Raw genomic sequence first — 23398 nt, 5'->3', positions numbered from 1 at the left:
TGTGCCAGGAAATAGAAGTTGCTTCTTTCTGAATCAGTAGCACATGGCTAATTAATATGTATTGCTACTTTTGAATAACCTTCTTTTCTGTAGTTTAGGACTGACTTAATCAGGTTAAACAATACTCCTTTGAACCTACCTATAAAACCAGGTGCACAGAAACAAAGGTAGCCATCCACTATGTCTTCACAGATGCTGGAGACTCCACATGGTTGTGACAGGCAGGCAGCAACAGCTGCTTCACAAAACTGACCAGTAAAACCTGATGAAAAATAGAGTAACAGAAGACAGAAAAAATGTATTATCACATTTAGTCTGAGAAAACAGAGGAGGGCAAAACAAATTTTGATGAGAACTTTTATGTTCTTTACTTATATTTAAAAATAACATTTAAAAGTTTCAGTTTCATAATCAAAGCAGTTCTAAATGGAATAAAAGAACTCCAGGAGAAAGCCATACTCACAATAATAAAACAAACCCTTCAAGTTACAATGGGTCTTCAAGAGAATTTGATAGAATGACAAATTCTTCAAGAGGTTTTATGCAGATATTCCCATTTTTATTGAAGTATCAATAAAAACACTGTTGATGAAAGCCTTCTCATTTTTATTGTGGTATTGTGTAGACCACACTAAGAAAACATCCTGTTTCCAAGCCAAAAAAAAGAAAATTGTCCCAATACATTCTGTAATAAAGCTGATATTACAAGATCCAACAGATTAGGCAACCTATTGATTTTGATTTTTTGAACCAGTAAACTTACAGTGAATAAGAAACCTAATCTTATGAAATATTGAGTATCTGTGCTTCTCAGTCAAGTGCTACATAAGCACAAAAATTTAAAAAGAAAATCTAAGATAAAATGAGAATCTACATTTTACAGCTAAGCTATATTGGCCATAGTATTCTAGTTTCTGAAGCCATCACCCAGAAATTTAAGTCACATGGTTCACTGATAACAACACCTTTATTTTAAAACATACACACTAAATAGTTGTAAATAAATATTCTTTTTTTCACTAAACCCCAGTTGTTTTCACATCCAATAGCTATTTTTTTTATTAATTGATATAAAGCAATTAAAAATTCACTCATTGAATGTGGAACAAGGTTGCAAGTGCTGAACATAAATGCCAGGTTTCCAACTTTAGACATTTTGTTGTGACTTTTGTCATAACAAATCAGTCGATTAAAGCATAAGAAGAATTACTTTCAGTTCTTTTATTAACAAACACTTTAAAAGTTTCTAAAGACTTTTAGATTCTTGCAAAATAATGTTCTGGAAAAGATCAAAAGACACTGGACCAGTTTATTATAACTTAATAATTACAGCATGAAAAGTCACTAAAGACTTTAACTAGAGATTTACTTCAGTGAGCTAAATATCATTAATTCCAATGTCTTAAAAACTCGGATACCAAGTCTGGCTGAAGATCTGAACTTCACATGTCACTTCATTTAATTTCAGTAAAGATTTATAAAAGAATGGTACTCTTCTGTAGCATAGGTATTGCCAGAACAGATTCTGGTGTGCCATTGAGTTACTCTATATCTGACCTTGCGCTCATCAGCATTTTACTCAATAAGGAGAAAGAAGAAGCAGCCTCATTTAAAGTTTTTAGAAATATGTGTATTCCTATAGAGTGCTGTGATAGCTTTTAAAATTAAACATAACCCTGTTTCTGTAGATTAAGTAATAGATTATGACAAAATATTAAAAGTTTAATCCTGTTTGAGACTAGTCTTCAAATTAAAGGAAATGTAAACCATATCTTTAGGGCACAACTGAAGAACTGATCTGGAAGATTTTTTAGATTTTGAACAGCTGGTTACGTGAGGTAAGACAGCAACTTCTGACCATCAAAGTAAATTGCTGAAAGATATTGTACTCTAGAAATCTTGGCTTCTATAACAACCCTTTGAGGCATAAATACAAGACAATGCACATTAAAGCTGCCCTACACATGCAGTCACTTTGGTTTCTAAATAAGTAGATGCAGAAAAGTGTCTTCAAGCTATGTTTCTATTCCATCCCAAACACCAGCTGCGCAATGTTTTCACATAGCTTAAGTTTTCTTCCCTGTTGACTGATATTAAAAATTTAAGCATATCTCATTTTTGCCTTCGTCAAGAGCTGTTAACATCTGCTTACTGAAGTACTACATAAAACTAATATAAAAAATTATGATAAAGAAGTAAAATGGAAACATTAATCAATGATGGTAACGGGTATACAATATAACTGTAACGTGCTTATATGACTGTCATCCACGCAGAGATACTGAATATAGAAAAGACAAGATAAAAAAAATATTCATGCTAACTGTATAGATTGCAAATAAATATCTTAACCTATGTATGCTTTTATTTCTGTGTTTTAAATTAATTACTAAAATATTGCAGCATGGAAAAATATATAAAATTATTGTACTAAGTTGAAGAACAAAGAGTGGTGGTTTTCAGTGACCAATTTTATTATTCAACAACTTTTTTGTGTAAGGTTTCTCATCAAAACAGATTCAGCAGCAGTACTTAAATATAAATAGAATAGTACTTACAAATATAAAACTAAATGAGCAGGTGTAGGTTTATTTTTCTGCTACAGGCACTCAAAAGACATTTTATAATTCAGATAATGGAAATGTAACAGCAAAGTATTTTTTTAATTTTTATTTTATTTATGAAATGCTGCATTTACATTCTTCAGACATTTCTTTCTGACAAACCCAAATGCCTCATGACAAAAGTGATTTTTACTAGTCAGACTGTGACACTTAAACTCTCCAGAGAGATCACTGCATTGTGATCCATTCTGACATAGTCCAGTCACACAGTGACTTATGGCAATTTCACTATATGGCTCCTTATATTCTGGATGGCAGATACATTTGAAGCTATTAACTGGACCCTCACATTAAGCTTTATTGTCAGGGCCAGCAGGGTTTAATGCAAATTCATGCACTTTTAGTGAACAAATATTACTTCTGGGGAAAAAGTTAATGCTTCCTGTTAAAATTACAGCTGGGAAAAGCTTAAAGAGACTGAAAGAAACAAATGTGAGAATTTAATAAATTCATTTGAAAACTCAGAAAATATTTTCACTGTCATTAAGATTCTTACATACTAACAGGTTTTGAATTTCTCCTTATTTGCACTGGATGTGATAATAACATACAAGCCATTTTATTTGTTCAGCTTTTGAGGTAAAAGCGATTGATATTGTTTTTGTCATTCAACTCCTATCATAATGAAATAATACTTTTGCTTGGATCTTCTCAAATTTCAAATATAATGATTTTACTTATTGCAAAATGTATACAAAATATAAAAATGGAAAAAAATGCAATTATTAATAGCATAGTTTAAAAAATAGAGAAAGAGTAATAAAGAGTAAAAATCATCTTTGGATGAAAGACATGGAAAAAATGCTGCTGTTACCTCAGGCAATACAACAGGAAAGTGATTTATTGTGACCATCTGCTCTAATAAATACATTGGATTGTTGTATTGAAGAAACTGGTTACAACAATAAAACACACTGTGGAAGATGCAATTTTCTTTGTTGTATCCTTCTTGTGTATATGGTTTCTGGAACTCTGAGATCAAACCCCACTAATTCTCCATAAAGACAACTGACACTTCACAATTAGATTAGAATAACAGAATTACACTCTAAAAGTCTTAAAAACTTGTCCAAAATTAAAGAGACTGAGAAATCATACACATCCAACTTTAAGAAAGCTTTTGTATTCTCCGATGACAGCTCATTTTCACAAGCAGACTTCCTGATATAATAACAGCTGCAATCTGAAAAATGGTATTCTCTTCCAGTGAGAAATTCAATTGTTTTATTTACCAGTCTAGCTCAGGGTAAGTCAAAACTTATGTTTATGTACACATAATCCAAAAGAAAGTTAAAACACCTTGTATGAATGTGTTGTTATGAGTATTTAGGGTGTTCGTACTACAGTTACTTACCTACATATTCCATTCCTGGAATAAATAGAGAAATATTCTAAGAAAAAATAATTTCAACAGATTTGCAATTTTCTGCAATTTAGGTTTGAGGTAATTCAGTAGTTTTGAAACTTTTGTAAAATAAAGATCCTAGTGTAAAAGTCAGGTTTTAGCACATCATGTCAGCGTTTTCTGACGAAATAATATTTCACTGGATGTTCCTTAAAAAGCTCTATTGGCAGCTGAAAAGTCATCATTATAACTCACTTTGAATTTTATACTAAGATTTTCTGGCAGGAACACTAAAAAAACATTTATTTCAGCAAAGACTTACACACATCATTTGAATTCAATTTAGTCTGGAGAGGAATCTTAAATAGCAGCGAGTCCACCTTCTGCTTACCTCTCACTCCCTTTGGTATCAACAAATACATGTACATTTTAAAATATTCTTGACACCAAAGTTCTGCCTCAGTCACATCAGGTTGTTTATGGTAAACATATATGTGACAGTGGTGGCAAGCTGATGTACCTGTCACAGTCAATTCAAAAGGATGTTTCATCTAGGCTACTGTTTTCTCTGAGATGGACTTGCTCTAAGATCACTTCTGATTCAGATAGTTCCCAGTGGATGGACCTCACAGGTGGCCCTTGCAGAGCTAGAAGCATACCATATCTGAGCCTGAATCCACATGCCTTTCTGGATGCCTTCTAGGTTTTTATTAGGCAGCTGCTGCTGTCCAGTTTGTCCTAGTCACCTCTGTGCAGATATTCTTGGCATAGGCAAAGTCATTTCCCTTCACTGATATATCTGCAGGTGCTGCTTAGCCCTGGAGATTCGTTTTTACCTACACATAGGTAGTGCTCCTACACAGGAGAGTTAAAGGGCATTGTTATTTCCATTTCATCAATGCAGTCCATTGTGAAATCAAGACTGAAATTACAGGTTAGTATGAACTCTGTGTACCTGAATGCAAGTTATCTGGCATATTTACAAATTAACAAATTGTCAGATTAATCTGAGTTCTCTAATGGTAACAAGCTGTTCTCTTACAGTTTTCTCGCTAATTAATGGACACCAGTACTTTTCTGATAATAATCTTCATTCACCAAACTCTAGCACTACAGAGAATAGCATTTTTTTCCATGAATACCTATAGCTCCATACAGAGGCACAAATCCTTTAGAAGCAATAAGTTTTAATAGGTTTTGAGAGATGAGCAGTGGTTGATGAAAAACACATTCCAGTAATGTCATGTGGTGACTCTGTATGGCAGGTCTACACTTTAACACCACATTGTAGTGTTATTAGTAAAGTTCAGGTAGGTTGAGTCTAATAATTTAAACAACTTTTATTATTCATCTAGGGAATATGACAGCAAGGGGCACAAAGCACAGCCTCACGGAAAAGCAACACAATCCCACAGTATCCAAATGACCTGAGCAGACTGAATGCTGGTAACCAGGGTCGGTCATGACCCAGTGATGACAAGGCAGCATGCAGTGACAAGATAGGTCTAGATCAAGCTGGGAAGTCAAAGTCAGCAAGGCAAGGTCAGATTGGCAGAAGCCTGGTAGTACATTCTGATGTACGGCAAGGAACTGTATCACTTCTTGCATGAACTCCTGACCAAATGTATCAACAAGGAGGTTTCTTTTTTCCACATCACCAGTACGTTGCTGAATCCCATTCAGCTCGAATTCTCTGGATCTGTTTTTGCAGATTATTGCCTAGTTGTTCCTGATTTCTATGTATTTGTTTATGACTGCCAAAGAGTACACACCTTTGCTCAACAGAATCTTCATTCTCTTTTGGAACATTACTAGAGGTTTTGCCTGTCTTTCTGACATTGGTGCAATCTGCAAGTTCAGTCACAATATTCCCAATTCAGTCAAGGTCACTGAGGAAGAACACTGATGAAGAACATCAGTGGACCCAAAGCACTTCCAGTGAAATTATTTTCCACACTGAATCACTACAATATTTCACTATTTTTTCAAGTGAGTTATGTTTCATTTAGGGATATTTTCAATAAGACACTGTTCCCTTGGTTTCCATATAGGAATGATGATGCTACTTCTTCCTTATCCAGACAGCTTATTGCCACCTGAGGACAGAAATTACAACGCTTTCAAGTATTTTGCTTTGAGAAATAAATGTAACCCAGTGACTGATGGCAATTTTTTTTGTTGCCTTCAGATGCTTGTAAGAGTTCACCTTTACATTTTCTCTAGTATTTTTTAAAGAATTCAAGTTATACCTGACAGTTCTATACTTTAACTCTGCTCTTTTCTGCCATTCTGTTATTTGACCTATCCACAAGCCAAGAGCTCTGAAACCGCTCTGAATCATTTCTAAATACCAGAGCTGAAGTTGAGGTCAAACAAAATATACTTTTATATCTAAGCATTTTGTAGATTCATTTTTTTTTCTTTTATGGTAAAGCCTACAGCTCCAGGGACACTGGGACTGCAAAAGCCATATCAAGGGGAGAATGGGCACTGCACCAACACTGCACCTTCCTCACCTTTCTCATCTGGACCAGCCATGGTGATGGGGAACAAAGCCTCAGCTCCAAGATGCCTTTCCCATTAAGGTATAGGGTTAGGGTTCAGAGAACCACAAAGCATACAGCTTCAGGGACACTGGGGCTGCAAAAGGCATGCCAAGGGGAGGATGGCACTGCACCAACAAAATCTTTGTTAATGATTCTTGGGCAGCAGCAGCTCAAAGGTATTAATGGTTTCCTAAACATTTCCTGTCTGTAATCTTCATGATTCAGTTTATTTTTTGAGTCACAGTATGCTTACTTCCTAACACCTTCTCCTGGAGTAAAAACTTTCATGTATACGCTTCTACTTCATAATAAGGCTTGCAAGAATTCACAGTCTTATTTCATGGTACAGTAAACTTTAATAACAGTGAACATCCCCAAAAGTAAGAATCTGATTTATTTTTTTTCTGTATGTGAGTTTACTCTTAATCAGAATTACTGCTCCTTTGATTCAGTGGATTAAATTGAACAAAAATTGATTCTAGGTTGAATCCATCAATCCAAACATCTCAACTGACCCAATTTTCTGCTTCAAAATCAGTCTACTTTAGGAATCATGCTAACCATCCACTAATCCCACTGAAATAAGAAATATTTATGCATTCATTTAGATATAGCAGGGATAATATATCACTGAGGTCTAAACTGTAAAGAAGCTGTGTGGTAGATGTAAGGTTTTCTAAAAGACAAAAACATAAGACCATCATGTAAGAACCTAAGAAACACCCTGTGTAGTCAGTGCAATGGTGCATCTAGCCTAGAACTGTCTGAGAGCAGAAAAAGAGATGCTATTTCGGGAGAGTATATTAGCTTGGTGACTTCTAGCTGTCTGCTCCCTTTGAAACTGCCAAGCATTTGGGTGTATTAAAGAAATCAGAGGATCCTTTAATATCCATCTACAGCCTTTTTGGTTGGGAATTTGTCTAATCTCTTACCAAACCTTCTAAATAAATTCTCTAGCTACATCACATATGGTGATGCAAACAAAGAAATGTCATATACTAAAAGGTTTTTTTTGTGAGTTTTAGTCCAAAATTCCACGAAGTTCTTCAAGTACCTTCTTGCTTCTTGTGAACAGCCTTCAGTGAACAGCAGTTCTGCTTTCAGCTTAACCCCTGCTATCATGATTTTCTTTCAAAGCTTCTTCTCTTTCCTTCATGCTTTTCTTCTACAAACTTAAAGGGTCCTTGCTTTTTCATAAGACAGTTTCTCTATTCCACTGATCACTTTTATTGTCTTTCTGAACACATTCCACATATTCAACATCTTCTAGATTAATATTTCCTTAAATATTAGATTACCCGGGGAAAAGTTATAAACTTTAAAAAGTAACAACTCACCTCTTCCTTTGAGATTTACCAGTTCAAAGCAAAGTTTCCAGATGATCAACTACTGTTGTAATAAACTTTTTAATACACCACTATAGCACTTGCTTTTGTTTTTTTCCCTTGTTAAAATTAAGTATAGGTATGAGGCAATTTCCTAGTGGAAGGTTAAATTAACACATGGGAAAAAATAATATCCCAGAAATTTTTAAACATTTGTGCAAATCCTGGCTTTGGAAAAGCATTGCATATGGACAACCACTTTTTCAGCTACAAAGTTGACTGGTTGACAAAGGTGACACAAACGAAGGTTATGGAAAACTTTTAGATGTGGTCAAATGTTTATGGTCTTACAAACTGTGTAGGCTCAGGTAGTTCCATTAATTTCTTATCTGAAGTATTACATTTGTAAACTATCAACAGAATTGGGCAAAGATTCCGCATTTGTAATAGACTCCCAAGACAGTTTATGTTGGAAATGACTTCTTGAGGTCATCTGGTCTGATCCTCACCGAAAGCAAGACCAGCTGGATGAGGTAGTTCAGGTAACTGTCCTGTCAAGACCTGAATACGTCTCCAAGGACTGGGATTCCACAACCTTTCCAGGCAGCTTGTTTCAGCAGTTAGCCACCTTTGGGGGGGATTTTGCCCCTAATATCTATTCAGAATGCTACTGCATTCCAATTTGGTACGTCGCCTCTTGGTTACCACAATTTTCACCTCCATGAACAACCTTGTTGCCTTTCATGTATCCTCCAAGGAAGTAGTTGTAAACCCTAATAAAATATTCTATTACCCTTTTTTTCAGGCTGAACAGGTAAATCACCTCAACTTCTCCTTGTGCACCAAATTGCTCAGGCCCTTGGCCATCTTCCTGGCCCTTTGCTGGACTTGCCACAATATGGCAATGCCCTTCTTTTAGTGGAGAATGTAAAATTTAGGTGCAGTCCTTCAGATGCAGTTTCACAAGTTACAAGTAGAAAAATAATCACCTCCAGACTTGCTAACGACACTCTTCCACCAGCCAATACTGTGGTCATTGAAGTTGCAGATGTGTATGAAGAACTGTGATGATGAGACTTCTTCAAGATGTTTTAAGAAGGCTTCATTTACTTTTTCTTGATCAGGTGGTCTATGGCAGATGCCCACCACACAACTTGTGTGGTTTTGCCTGCTAATCCTTACCAATAAGCTCTTGACTGACCCATCGTTCATTCCAAAATATATATACCAGACAGTCTCCTTTGCATAGTGTGAAACTGTCTCACCTTTTCAGTTTATCTTTCTTAAAGACCGACTATCCTTCCCTTGCAGCACTCTGTTGGCTATCCAGCCAAATCTTTCTAAATCCCATGAGATCACTGCTGTGCAACTGCACACACACTTGTAATTCCTCATGTTTCCATCACTGCTGTATGCATTTCTGCATTTGTACTAAAGAGGGACTCTCTCAGTTATGCCACTTTCACGAGTGTGAGAACCTCCCCTACTATTCTGCCACTTAGGCATTTTCTCATTGCTTTATGTGCGTTCACATCTCCTTCTTAAAGCTATTCTCCAATGGTGTATCCAGTTTAAAGACCACTTGGCAGGGTAGGAAGCCTGCTGCCCAAAATGCTCTTTTTCCACTTTCTCAACTGGGACACACCTCTCAGTGTCCCTCAGAGGGAGAATTAAAAGCTAAAGATCTGTCTGCAATTCCAGCCACACAGCCAAGAACTCCTCTGCATGACATGCCCAAACCTACCTAAGCCTTTGACTTTCCTCATTTCCTCCAGTCCCTTCTTCGCTTTTCCTAGTGCTCTGTAATCACTCCTCAGTTTGTTCCAGGTCTCCCTTTGGTAGTACTCCCATTTGGTTGGGCAACCAGAGGCAGGAGTCTGAGGGCAAGATGAACATCAGCAGTATCTCCAAAGGATCCAAGATCCTAGCACATCTTCCAAAAAATGAACACAAAGAGATGGGCAGGAGGTGCTACAGGTGCCAGAGCAGAGATTCCCCTGCAGCCTGTGGTGCAGACCATGGTCAGACAGCTGTCCACCTGCAGCCCATGGAGGTCCATGGTGGAGCAGATCTCCACCTGCAGCCCCATGTGGGAGGACCCCACAACAGAACAGGTAGGTGTGCCCTGGAGGAAGCCCTGTGGGAAGACTGTGCTGGAGCAGGCTCCTGGTAAGACCTGTGACCCCATGGTAAGAGAAACGCATGCTGGAGCAGGTTTGCAGCAGGACTTGTGGGGGACCCACAGAGAAGCAGTCTGTTCTTGTATCACTGCACTCTGGAAAAGACCCATGCTGGAGTAGTTCACAAGAATTGCAGCCTGTGGGAGGGCTCACTTTGGAGAAGTTCATACAGAACTGTCTCCTGTGGGAGGGACCACACAGTGGAGCAGGGAAGAGTGTGAGGAGTCTTCCCCTCAGGAGGAAGGTGTGGCAGAGACGTTTGATGAAATGACTACAACCCCCATTCCCTGTCTGTCTGAGGAGGTAGAGAATTTAGGAGTAAAGATAAGCCCAGGAAGAAAGGAGGAATGAGGGGAAGGTGTTAAGGTTTAGTTTTGTCCTGGTTTCAGCTGTAACAGTTGGTTTTGGTTTTGGTTTGTTGTTTGGTTTTTTGTGTTGTTTTTTTTTCCAGTAGCTGGTGCAGTGCTGTGTTTCGGCTTTAGTCTGAGAGCAATGCTGATAACACACCAATGTCTTAACTTTTGCTAAGTAGTGCTTATCCTGGCCAAGCGCTTTTCAGTCTCTTATGCTTTGCCAGTGAGGAAAGGCACAAGAAGCCAGTAGGAAACAGAGAGAGGACACTTGACCCAAACTAGCCAAAGGGGTATTCCATACCACAGCATGTCATGTCCAGTATATAAGCTGTAGGGAGTTGCCCAGAAGGGCAGATCACTGCTCAGGTTGGGCTTGGTATCGGTTGGAAGGTGGTGAGCAGTTGTATTGTGCATCACTTGTGTTTATTGTTTGGTTGGTTTTTAGTTTCCCCTTTTAGTTTTATTTTCTCTCGTCTTGTTATTTCCCATAGTAGTATATCATTCTTCAGCTATTAAACTGTTCTTATCTCAGTCCAGGTTTACATTCTTTTGATTCTCCGCCTCATCCTACCCAGGGAGGGTGAAAGGGGGAGTGAGTGAGCGCCTGAATGGTTCTGAGTTACGGGCTGGGTTTAAATGACAGCAAGTTTTTATTTGTCATTATCCTACTCTGGTTTGCAATAAATTAAACAAATTGTTAATTTTTAACAAATTAAACTAATTTCCCCAAGTCAAGTCTGTTTTGCCCATGCCAGTAATTGGTGAGTGGTGTCTTCCTGTCCGGTTGAGGAGGGAAGTGATAGAGTGGATTTGGTTGGCCACATGTCATACAAACAGGACCAACCCACCACAGCAACCCTTATGATAACTACTGTATAAATACTCACCCTATTTTTTTTTCCTTCAGAGTATCATAAGAAATTTAAAAGCTAAAATTTTCTAGTAAGAAAGCCTGAAACAATATCATTCTACATTAAAGAAAAAAACCTAACATTGGGAAAGATTTAGAAATTCAGATTCCCTCAAAGACACTAGAGTGAATACCACTGATAGTATTGGTTGATTTCCAAGACTCTTCATTCATCAGTTTACAAGGCAGGATTTCTGGTACACAGGTTATATCTTGTAAATAAATTCTGCTGACACCAGCTGCATAGTAATTGTAGAGTTTGCTTAAAGAATATTTGCTTGGTCATTCTCTCTTGTCAAGCAAAATAAGTGACTACTTAGTTGTGTGCTTATGAAAAACTGTATTTCGTTCTTGAATACCACAGAACATTTCTCACCTAAGTATCTGACTTCTTACCTGGCAAACAGCTACAGTAAAATTCATCAATCAAATCATGGCAATGGCCTCCATTTTTGCAGGGCTTGGAGGAGCATTCATCAATATCCATGGAACAGTTTTTGTCTGAAAGAAAAGAAAATTAAACATTAAAGCTATAAATCATGCTGGGTTTGTGAAAGCAGAAAAGCCACTTCACAGTGCAAGTGACAAGTGCATAATTTAAGTTTTCTGGGTTGGAAACACTATTTCTACTTAACAGCTTTAAAACCAGAGATATTCATAGATCATAGCTGATAGTGAACAAATTAAATATTTTAAAGGAATAAGTCTGACCTACATTTGCAAATATGTTTTGTGTATTGCAGCGTTACATCTGAACACCATAATTAGTTTGACTATATGCCACATTCTAAAAAATATTTTAGAGACTTAATAACCTTAGTAACAATAATAAGAAAAATATTTATCAAGGCTGCTTCCATGTTTAGATGAATGCAGTAATTTCTCAGATCCCAACAGAAAACCACAAATTTCCTCAATTGTTTCTTCATTTTTCTGCATTTAAAGAGAGTTGATTGAGTTGGAATTCAAATTAATTCAAATCTGAAACAAAAGAAGTATAGGAGAATATATAGAAGACTATCTAGAAGACAATATACGAGGTGGAGTATGAAAACAATTAACTCATTTGGCATACCAAAGAAAACCCACAGTTCCTCGTCTCTCTATAGTGCACTGCATTAATACAGAGCAAGCCCTACCCTGGTATAACTTATATTGTGATCTTTCTGATCCAAAATTGATCTAAAATGAAAGAACAACTGTAGAGGTTAAGAGTTTCCATGAACACCAGAAGCTACTCCAGCCATATAGAAGGAAAACTGTAGCTGTGACAGATGTAAGCGAGTAGAATGGCCACTGGTATTCTACACAGAAAGTAATGGAAGGATCCTTGTGTCACTCAAATTGGATATATCAGGTAATGCCTCCCAGGAATCTCATTCTAAGCAGCTGAATTCAAGGATCACATGGGGTTTCTGGGGTAACCAGCACTCAGAGAATTATAGATTCATTCCATCAATAAATACATGGCTGGCAGAGGGCATAATCTGGCGCTTTTCTTAACCATATGATATTCTTTGACCTAACAGGTAAAAATAGAATCTATGTAAAAATCACACAATTGATAGAGGGAAAAGTGATGAGAAGGCGGGGGGGAACTCTCCTCTTTACACTGTTTCTCTAAAATAATTATTTAGAAAAGGCTGTAAGGGGAACAAAGCAGAAGCTCATAGACAAGGAGAATGATAGACTCTAGATCAGACTTAGCAAGTATGTGGGAAATACTGCACACTCATTGTTATCTGCTACATTTAATCATTCACTACAGATCACAAGTCCAGTAAAACCAGTAGAATGAAAGCTTAGGGTTTTATAGGCGTTTTTTGTTTGTTGTTTGGTTTTGTTTTTTTATTTTTTTAAATATATAAGAAAACTAGCAGGATTTTTAAGAACACAGGACTTAAGAGTATTAACTACCAAAACATTGTTTTGGAAGTGAAGCATCATTCAAAAATTCAAAGATTTCTGAATGTGTTATTTGCAATTTGTCGTGTGATAGTGGAAAAGACAACAACAAACAGATTTTTTGGGATTTGATTCCAAATGAAAAGGCAAAGTAGTATCTGAAAATGAGGAAAGGAATGCAAAGAACGTGGGTGAGAGCAATCAAGATCCATGGAAAGGGAGAGGGAAGGAGAGAAGGGTGAACAAAATAACAAAGAAATTCAGAAAAAAAAAAGAATCAAAGAATGCAGAAAATTTCTTATGTGAAACCTGCTGGGAGGCTGAATTAAATTAAAAGGCTAATTAAGGAAGGTGCTGCAGCAGGACCAGTTATCGTTTTGTGGGAGGAAGGCATGAGGTATTAGGAGACCGATCTGATACTTCCTGATTTTGAAAGGATGAAAATGCCCAACTAGCAAAACAATGTCAGGTTACTAAGGATAGCTTAAGAAGTACAGCGCAAGTAGGCAGGTATGAAATCAGACTGGCAAAGGCACTGAATAAGACGTAGCTGTTGTTGGATGGTCAAGATAACAAGAAATGATGATGTAAGAACTTCAGCATTAAAGATGAATGAAAAGTGTGGTTTGCCATTAAATGGAGAAAGATGGACACTGATCATGGTAATCATGCCAGATTTTTAATGCTGTTTTTGCTTAATCCATCAGTAAAAAGGTCAACTGCATCAGATCATTACCTTAATTGAACAGAAAAGGCAGGCTGGAGAATTGTCACATGAGTTAGATGTTCATACAGGCTGGTTTGATGAACTTTACAATTGGTTAGTGGCTGATGAAAGCTCAGCAGTTTTCTTTGCAAACTTGTGTAAGATAGGTAAAGTACCTGAAGACTCAATAAAGAGTCTGCCTTTAAAAAAGAGTAAAAGACAGAGCTGGGAAATTATAGATCCACTTGTGTAATTTCTTTTCCTGGAGGAAATACAGGACAAAGTTACTAAATTGATTAGTTGTAAGAACCTAAAGTATAAAATAATTTACAAAAAAATGAGCTTATGGAAGCAAACCAATTCCGTCCTACACTACGGTTCCAGGCCTTGTGGATTATAGAAAAAAAGAAGAAGTGGCATGTATCATAGTCCTTGATTTCACTTATGTTTCTGCTGCTGTTTCATGTGAAATACTAATAATTGGACCGGATATGAACTACAAGATATGAGGTGAATAAAAAATATTGGAAAGCCATATTCATACATTAGTTATCTGTGGTTTTCCTACCAAAATGTATAAAGATTTTGAAGCGGTCTACTGCCCATCTAGTTCCACTCATTTTTTTCAATAACAGTCTGGATGGTTGACAACAGGGTAAGCTTATTGGTGGCAACATGAAAAGGTATACTGGAGGACAGGATTAGAAGTCTTCAGAAATTTTGACAAATTGGAGATAGAGTTTGAAATAACAAATGTTATCCACTCAGAACAAGTTGAAGATCTCGAAATACAGCAAATCACCAGTTAAGTAGGAATAAACTCCAGAATTTTGTTTCAAATCAAATAGTGTGCTGGGATATATAAAAAGGAACATAACCACTTAGAAGCATAAAATAATCCTTCCATTCTCATTGAGCTGGAGTAAAGCTTCATTTGGAGTGCTTTGTACTGTGCAGTGAGCTGCATTCAACAAAAATGTGGACCGAATGAAAACAGTCCATGTATAGATGACAGGAGTGACAAAGAACTTGACAGCCTGACTTCTTATGATAAACAAAACAAGTGGGGTCTAAAGCCTAAATAAAGAATATCTGAATAGAAATTATGATAATTACAAAATAAGAAAAGGCTTCTGCAAATGTCTTTAGTTCTCCATGTTTGTAGCAGACAGGGTAAGAAATAATCTACATTTAAGTTACAGTGAAAGTTAGATCAGATGATAAGGAACTACTTCTGATGCTCAGTATAAGAACACACTGGAAAGACTGCTTGAGGAAAATAAGGAATGCTGTTGGACTTCTTTAAGGTGAGACAAACATATGAGAGAAATAATGTATGTATAGTATAGGTTTTCTGCTGGGATGAGGATGGAATAGATAATATTTACTGTTTTGTTCTAGAGTTATATATTTTACAGAGCATACGCACTGTAACACTGAAGAAGGTCCAAAGGCTTTTATGTTCATACAGTGAATTAGTGAATTGACTGTCTGGAAATTTGCTTTGCCACATGGTAGAGTAAAGGTCTTAAGTCACTTGGGGTGTGATAACAGAGCTCCCACTTTGGAACCCAGTGCTTCTGTCCAAATCTTTTTCTCCACTGTGTGTCTCTGTCAAAACACATTTCTGTCTTAGTCAGATAAAATGAAGGTCAGTACAGAATGCAGTAGACAAGAGAAACAAAAGATGAAAATATTAACACTAGTAGGCAAACACATTCTTCATGCACACCATAAATGTGCATGGTTTAAACTACAGAGGGGTAGATGGAAAATCCTACTCTTACAAAGAGAGCAGTACAGCTTTCAGCACATTCAACCTGTCTTCACCCCTCAAGTCTTTCTCATGAGAAAATCATGAGACAAATGAGCCATTTCATTGTTCCCTCTTTTTCTGTAGGTGGATGAGAAAAGCCCTTACTCTATTATTTCAACACTGACTTTTAAAAAGACACTTCATTTCCACTCTCTCTTCCTTTCTGGTACCTCCCTTCCACAGAACAGCAAGCATATACACTAACTCAAATCCTGTGGTAATTTTTTTTAGTTACACAGTACATTTTTTCTATGTACTGTGGGTCACTTCTGGTCACTTGCAGCTGCCAGATACAGGCAAAGAAAAAGACATGTAGGTTACAGCTGCTGAACTGTATGTGAGGAAACAAGTGATCTGAAAAGGACTGCTGAGGACCTCAGCATATGAGCCCTATTGCAGTGCTCTGAGGGGAAGAAAAAAATCTCAAATGTATTTAAAAAAACAAGAATGGTTTTGTGTTGTATTGATGTGTAAAATACTGTTGCATAAAACATTAACTACAATGTTCCGTATTAAAAATAAGTGGAAGAATGCAGGAAAAGACACACAATTTATTCAACAACTAAAGAAAGCATGCTGTTGGCAAAGGCTTAAAGAGCTCCATCTGTTTCATTTACAACAAACAAAAACAAGAAGTGACTTGATTACAGTGTAGAAGTGTCTTTACAAAGAGAAAATACTTGGGTAGCAAGAGGCTTTTTCATTTTTGTGTAGAAAAACTAATGATACACAGTGGCTCGAAGTTGAAGACAAAAATTTAAATAAAATATTTAATATAAACTTTTAAGTATGGTTGTGATTCCTACTAGAAAAAAATGCCAGTAAAATTCTGACTTGTCTTCATGCCTTTGTATCAAGTTTTAAGCCTTTTGGATTCATTGGGTGCTTTAATCAAAAGTAATTAGGTTCAATACAAGGTGGATAATGGGCAACATTAACTGCCTTCTGGTATACAGTTGGAACTTAGAGCATACAATCACAAATCTACAGGTTAGAAGACTTCCAGAATAAAGTTAATCATCCTGTAGCCTTCTATGAGTCTTTTCTGGGAAAACATCAAGAGAAGTCTGTGAACCAGGTATCTGTCTGTGATAGTTATAGCCCACCCTTAGGCAGCTGGGTTCTATAACATCACTGTCATCATGCGAAATGTGTTCATCCTGCCCTTGGAGATTCCAGGGAAGCTGTCTGTCAGGTGCTGCTCTTCTGCTACCAGAGCAAATAATCCATGCAATTCTGTTTCTTTCTGACTGCAAAGGTGTCAAGGAAAAAAGTATTCTAACAAAACTTGTATAAACAGCTTTAAAAATGCCACTTTGCACTCTATGCTTTTCCCCTCCTGCCTCAAGACTCCTCAGATCTGGGCAAACAACAGTCTCTGATCAAGTGAAGTCAGTCAACCAGTGCAGTAATGTCCCCACTGTAGCTCGGCAGCCCAGTATGCTTGTCATTGCCATTTCAAACATCAGGCCACAGGTTTGGTGTCAAGCTAACACCAGAAGCCTCAGGACATGTCTAGGGGTCAGGTGGATCTTGCTTAATTTATTTTAGTCTTCCTTAATTTTGTAAATTGCATCATGTGATGCTTATTTTTAATGAGATGTAGACAGAAATAACAAGTAGTTGTGCTGTACAGAATGAACTAATTATGATCCTAGAATAAGGCTGCAGTGTGAGGGAGTCCAGGGGAGAGAGCAGAGGCCTTGAGGATGCATTTGTAACAGGGCACTGGGACTCCAATGGTATTAACAGCTCACCTGTGACCAGTTACTGGTAGCAAAGCAAAAAATCTAACATAGGAGCTGGGCAAAAAAAGTTTCAGGTTTGATGTAAACAACATGGACAAAGAACAAATGCCTAACACATGTAAAATGTCTCAAACGTAGAAAAATCAGTAGTTTCAGGGAGTTGCAGAATTGAGGGGAAGGGGAAAAAAAATAAAGAAAAAAAGTAGGTGTTTAAAAATAAAAGAAAGAAAAATCAAGACAAAGAAGAAGAAAACTCAACATGTTTTCTGAAGACGGTACCAAATACGGCTCCTACTTAGTGTGGTCACACTGAAACTGGTAATGTCATACCTTTTACAGCATAACTCTGTCAAACAAGAGGTGCCTAAGGTGAGTTGCTTCACTTGTTAAAAAGACAGCCTGGCATATACTGGGAAATACATTTTAGTAGGAAAACCTCTGGTACAATGATAGTAGTTACTGCAAAGGAGTTACTGAACAACAGACTTTCCAACATCAATGATTTGGGAGATTTTTTTCCAAAGAGGAACCATCTGCTATAAAAAAATTGGAGAAAACCATTCTTCTGTAAGATGCTACTTCTGTTTCTCAAATTGGCTAACAAAATGTCTGGGAGTGATGGAAAAATATGCAGTGGGGAAAATGGCTGGTTGCAGATTTTCCTGTATCAAATATCTATTCACTAATTGCTCATGTCATAACAGAAAATTTAGTCCCAAGATGTTAATTGAGGTAGTTATAACAAAAATCTTAACCTAGTTGGAAATTGTCTTGAAATCCCTATGTTATTTTACATATTTTACAGGTGCGCTCATGTAAAAAGCAAAAATTGTGCTTACTGTGCTGGCCTATCACTGTTCACAGTACAATGACATCCATGACTGTAATTGTTTAGAATATAAATAGAAAGCACATGCAAAGAAAAGGAAAAAAGAAATAGTTTATGAAAAAGTACGGAGGTAAGGAAAAATTTGGTTGATTTCCCACAGTAACTCAGGAAGAATAAGACTTTCAACCATGTTTTCTGGAGACTTCTGTGTGTGCTTTAATCACTGTATGAGCTTTTCTCAACATGATTACTTTTTATCTTTTATTTGCTAAAGGACCCCCAGCAACTGACAAATATTTTTTACTGAAAACGAAACCTAACATATTACATTATTATGTTACAGTTTATCTAAAATTAATTAATACACCGTTAGACCCAGAAAGATACTAAAGTATGTTCTACATACACTGTATTATGCATGACAATTGTCATCATTATTAGAAAAAACCCACATTATATCTAAAACAGATAAACTGAAATACAAAAATTATCTTGTAATGCCTCCAATAGAGCAATAATAAAGTAAATCGCATATAAATTAATTAAACTTCTGATTGAAGAATTAACTTATCTTTTGTCAGACGGATCCAACTGTTACTACTCACCTTCTAATTCAAACAAGTCAAGCATAGTATTTGCAGATGGAAAACTATTGGAGAAATGTAACATTAGATTTCTCACAAAAAAAATAATGAGGCACTGCTTGATTTTTAGATGACTGGAAAAAAAAACACTGGTACTGAACTATAATTGATTTGGTTTTCTTTCATGCAATTTAATAGTTTTTAATGTATTATTTTATCAATTTTTTATGTAATGTAATTTGCAACATGATGAAACTTAAACAGACTTTTCTGCACTCTCCTGATCGTTACTTTTCCACTCTGTTCTATCCTGAATTTCTTCGAGGGGAAGCCGATACAATTACACTTGACATGATGATAAACATTCTCTAATAACCACAGAAATACATATTGAATACATTTGCATGTATGCATAAATAGTGTTTATTTTCCAGCATGTTAAGTTTGCACACACAGCTGTGGGGAGCCTGCCCCTGGCAACCTCCCTTCTGGAACGTTTCTGAAAACCAGCAGCCTATTGGCACTGCTCTGGCTGAGCAGAGGGAAAGGCAATCCAGCATGGGCCCACTATGGATCACAACGCTGGTGGTGAGGAGCTGTGGTAACCATACCACCCTCTTCAGTCTTCAGCTTCCAGGTTTTAGATTGGTTTGAAATACTTTTAGCAGTTTGACTACAGATCAGTTATAGGCATGTTTTTTTACGTGACCTTGGTCATTACAAGACATCAGAGAAAATACCTGGCTTTGGGGCTGCTTCTGGAAGGGCCATTGATTGCAACAACAATCTGATGCATGCTATGCAACCAGAACTGAGTATCTTCTTCACTATGAGGGTGGTGAGTGTCCTGGGTTCAGCAGTAGCATTTTTTCTCCTTCTTGGTAGCTGGTGCAGTGCAGTGTTTTGACTTTCAGCTCGGGAACAGAGCTGATAAAAGGATGTTTTGGTTTGGCCAAGGACTTTGTGAGCCTCATGCTCTGCCAGGGAGGAGGGGAAGCCAGGAGGAAGCAGAGACAGGACACCTGACCCAAACTGACCAAAGAGCTATTCCATACCACAGCACGTCATGCCCAGGATGTAACTAGGAGTTACCCGGGAGGGCTGGGAGACTGCAGGGTTGGAGGAGGTATCGGTCAGAGCTTGGTCGGGCTTGGGGGGCGAGTTATCGGTCAGCGGGTGGTGAGGTGTTGTATTCTGTTCCCTTGTTATTTCCTTTATCATTATTATCATTGGTGGTAGCAGTAGTGATTTGTGTTATACCTTAGTTACTAAACTGTTCTTATCTCAACCCGTGGGAGTTGCATTCCTTTGATTCTCCTCTCCGTCCCTCCGAGAGCAGGGGGAGGGCAAGAAAGGGGGGGAAGTGAGGGAACGAATTACCTGACTGGATTTAAACCACGACAGTTCTTTTTTTTTGGCGCCCAACGTGGGGCACGAAGGGTTGAGATAACGACAGATCTGACTGGATTAATAGTCACTCGTCGCAATGCTGATTTATTGGGTATCAGAGTTGTTCTTCTTGATCTCACAGCTTCAGACCGTTGTAACTTACGTAGAGCCGGTATTTGCTGTGATAGTGTTTATCAAGTGTGGGGCCTGGGCTAAGGTTCTTGTCTCACTGTGCTTTATGGCAATGGCTTGTAATACGGGCGGGCTCCAGCAGCAGGGCGGGACGGACGTGGCCGTGGACTTGTACCTGGCCGTCCGGCTGCTCTTCACCGTCCTGGCCCTCACCCTACTCTCCATCTTCGTGAGGCTGCGGGGAACTGAGGGGGAGCGGTCCCGGGAGCCGGCGGCTGCTGAAGCTGCCCGGGAGAGCGGCCCCGGGCACCAAGCGGCGGCGGGAGCGGGGCCGGAGGCCGCCAGGGGACGGCTGCCGGTGGAGGAGGCCGGGGCGGTAGAGGAGCAGAAGGAAGCGGCTGCCGAGCAGCGGGATAAGGCGGCGGAGGAGCCGAGCCCCGCGGAGGAGCCGAGCCCCGCGGAGGAGCCGAGCCCCGCGACGGCCGAGAGCATTCCCCGGCAGCCGCCTGCCGAGCCCCAGGAGGACGCAGGAGACCACGCAGCACTTCCCAGCAAGGCAGAGGAGGAAGAGCTGGACTCAGGAAAAGAGAAGCCGGTGGTGGGAGAGCCGGCAAGCACAGCGGCTACACCAGCCCCAGTGACAAGTACAGCAGCAGCGTTTGAGGGTTCTGAAGGTTTTGAATGGCCTTTGGGTATCCTTGGGACCTGTCTGCTGATTGTGGTGGGGATCAGCATGTTGGCACACACACAGGCTGTGTTCTACCCACAACCATTTTGTCCGATCTCAAAAGTTAAGCAGAGTCAGGTTTGGGTCTTGTCTGGGGTTAGACAACAATATAGGGAGACCAAAAGGTTTTCTCTAAGGCTGGACAGTCATGAGTGGCAGGGTGTGTGTGACAATATGGGCAAGTATCTAGTCCACTGGGCCCCTCCAGTGCTTTGGAAACATCGGAGATGGAAGGCAGCTGTATGGAGTCCCCAACAACAAGCTGCAGAAACTGCTGAAGGGGACAGTGAATTATTTTGAGCCTGGTGGGCCCATGGCACTTCAGGCCATCAGAGCAGAGATGCAACATATAGATGGACTCGTGATCGAGGGGTGGATTTAGCAATGGACACTATTGCCCAGGTTATTCACAAGTGTGAACACTGCACACAGTCTCTCCTGCTCTGGAAGACTGTTACAAGAGATGGAGCCTGACATCATGGACCACATGGACTCAGCAGCTTTATAGGGACTGGTCCATGCACTAAGATAAGAGTGATGGTATATTGAAAATGTGGGAACTGAGCATGACGTGAATGGTATGGAATAAGGGGTGGATAATGTCCTGGGTTCAGCAGTAGCAGTCATTTTTTCTCTTCTTGGTAGCTGGTGCAGTGCAGTGTTTTGACTTTCAGCTCGGGAACAGAGCTGATAAAAGGATGTTTTGGTTTGGCCAAGGACTTTGTGAGCCTCATGCTCTGCCAGGGAGGAGGGGAAGCCAGGAGGAAGCAGAGACAGGACACCTGACCCAAACTGACCAAAGAGCTATTCCATACCACAGCACGTCATGCCCAGGATGTAACTGGGAGTTACCCGGAAGGGCTGGGAGACTGGAGGGTTGGAGGAGGTATCGGTCGGAGCTTGGTCGGGCTTGGGGGGCGAGTTATCGGTCAGCGGGTGGTGAGGTGTTGTATTCTGTTCCCTTGTTATTTCCTTTATCATTATTATCATTGGTGGTAGCAGTAGTGATTTGTGTTATACCTTAGTTACTAAACTGTTCTTATCTCAACCCGTGGGAGTTGCATTCTTTTGATTCTCCTCTCCGTCCCTCCGAGAGCAGGGGGAGGGCAAGAAAGGGGGGGAAGTGAGGGAACGAATTACCTGACTGGATTTAAACCACGACAGTGAGACACTAAAAAAGGTTTCCCAAGAACCTCTGAATGCTCCATCCCTGGAAATGTTCAAGGTCAGGATGTACAGGGCTTTGAGCAATCAGTGGTCTGGCAACCAGGTCTAGTGGAAAGTGTTTCTGTCTGTGGCAGGGGGTTTGGAACTAAACGACCTTTAAGGTCCCTTCCAACCCAAACAATTCTATAATTCTGTGATCTGTGACTGACTCTAAAGATGGGTGAGCACCAATGGACTTCTCAGGCCAATTCTTTCCTTCTAATTGTTGAGGACAGGACTGGAGATGATTAGCATGGAAGGAATACAGGATGGAGTGACTCAATTATTTTAAACTCTCCAGTAGTCCTGATATTAACTAAAAACATCTGGGTTAACCAAAAGCTGCCTAAAATAGAACAGCTTTTGCCAACTTACTGAAAACAAAGCTTAGAAAACAGTTGAAAAATAATGAACAGGAAAAGATTTTTGAAAGAACAAAAAAGATATCACCTGTTCCCTTGTGATGGAGTGAGGTGAGCTGTGAAACACTGCACATGCTTTTATAATTTTGGTTTTCAGATGTTCAGTGTTGCAGGGACCACTTGTTTAGCCACAATGGCTACTACAGAATTCCTGAAGCTCATGAGACATGTCAGAGGAAATTACATGGATTTGAACTTCATAAAGCATATTAAAAGACTTGCAAATTTGTTTAGTCTGCTGTGTAAAGCCTAATACTTATTTAAGTCAATACGTCACCTGATGGTAGATTTTGATTCATACTGCCGCATGATAATGATAAACATGAATGAGACACAGGCAAAATCTAAAATAAGGATCATGTTACACACAGAGAATTCATGTAGACCATGATATAGGTGAGGAAATCTGATTAGAAATCTCATGCATATAAATCACAACAAAATTCAGTACTAAGTTCTAAAGCAAAAATCACTTCGGAAACATCTATATTCTACCCAGTGTTCACTGGTGTCAGCTTCCTAAGTTAGGAATCACTTCACTCAGGCACATGCAAACAGTTTTGAAATTCATTTAATTAATAATCTCTTATAAAACTTAAAACAGGCAAAGAGTTTACAATGGACAAAATATAATCCCATCACCTATTTTCA

General features: G+C 38.8%; 1 protein-coding gene across 1 annotated transcript in view; it reads right to left on the bottom strand.

Moving 5' to 3' along the window:
• EYS (eyes shut homolog) overlaps positions 1-23398 on the bottom strand; it is an 828128-nt gene that overhangs the window by 582698 nt on the left and 222032 nt on the right. Inside the window, exons 14-15 of the mRNA XM_061460547.1 lie at positions 11680-11784; positions 140-262 (exon numbers count right to left, since the gene is read on the bottom strand). Of these exons, the coding sequence (XP_061316531.1) occupies positions 140-262; positions 11680-11784 (228 nt within the window). The remainder of the gene's footprint in view (positions 1-139; positions 263-11679; positions 11785-23398) is intronic.

The sequence above is a fragment of the Pezoporus flaviventris genome, unplaced genomic scaffold (genome assembly GCF_033815535.1).
Source record: "Pezoporus flaviventris isolate CSIRO_AGI_PZ_B2104156 unplaced genomic scaffold, CSIRO_AGI_Pfla_v1 ptg000031l, whole genome shotgun sequence".
Lineage (NCBI taxonomy): Eukaryota > Metazoa > Chordata > Aves > Psittaciformes > Psittacidae > Pezoporus > Pezoporus flaviventris.
Note: the sequence above shows the minus strand (reverse complement) of the source record. Positions and strands in the feature narration are given on the sequence as shown.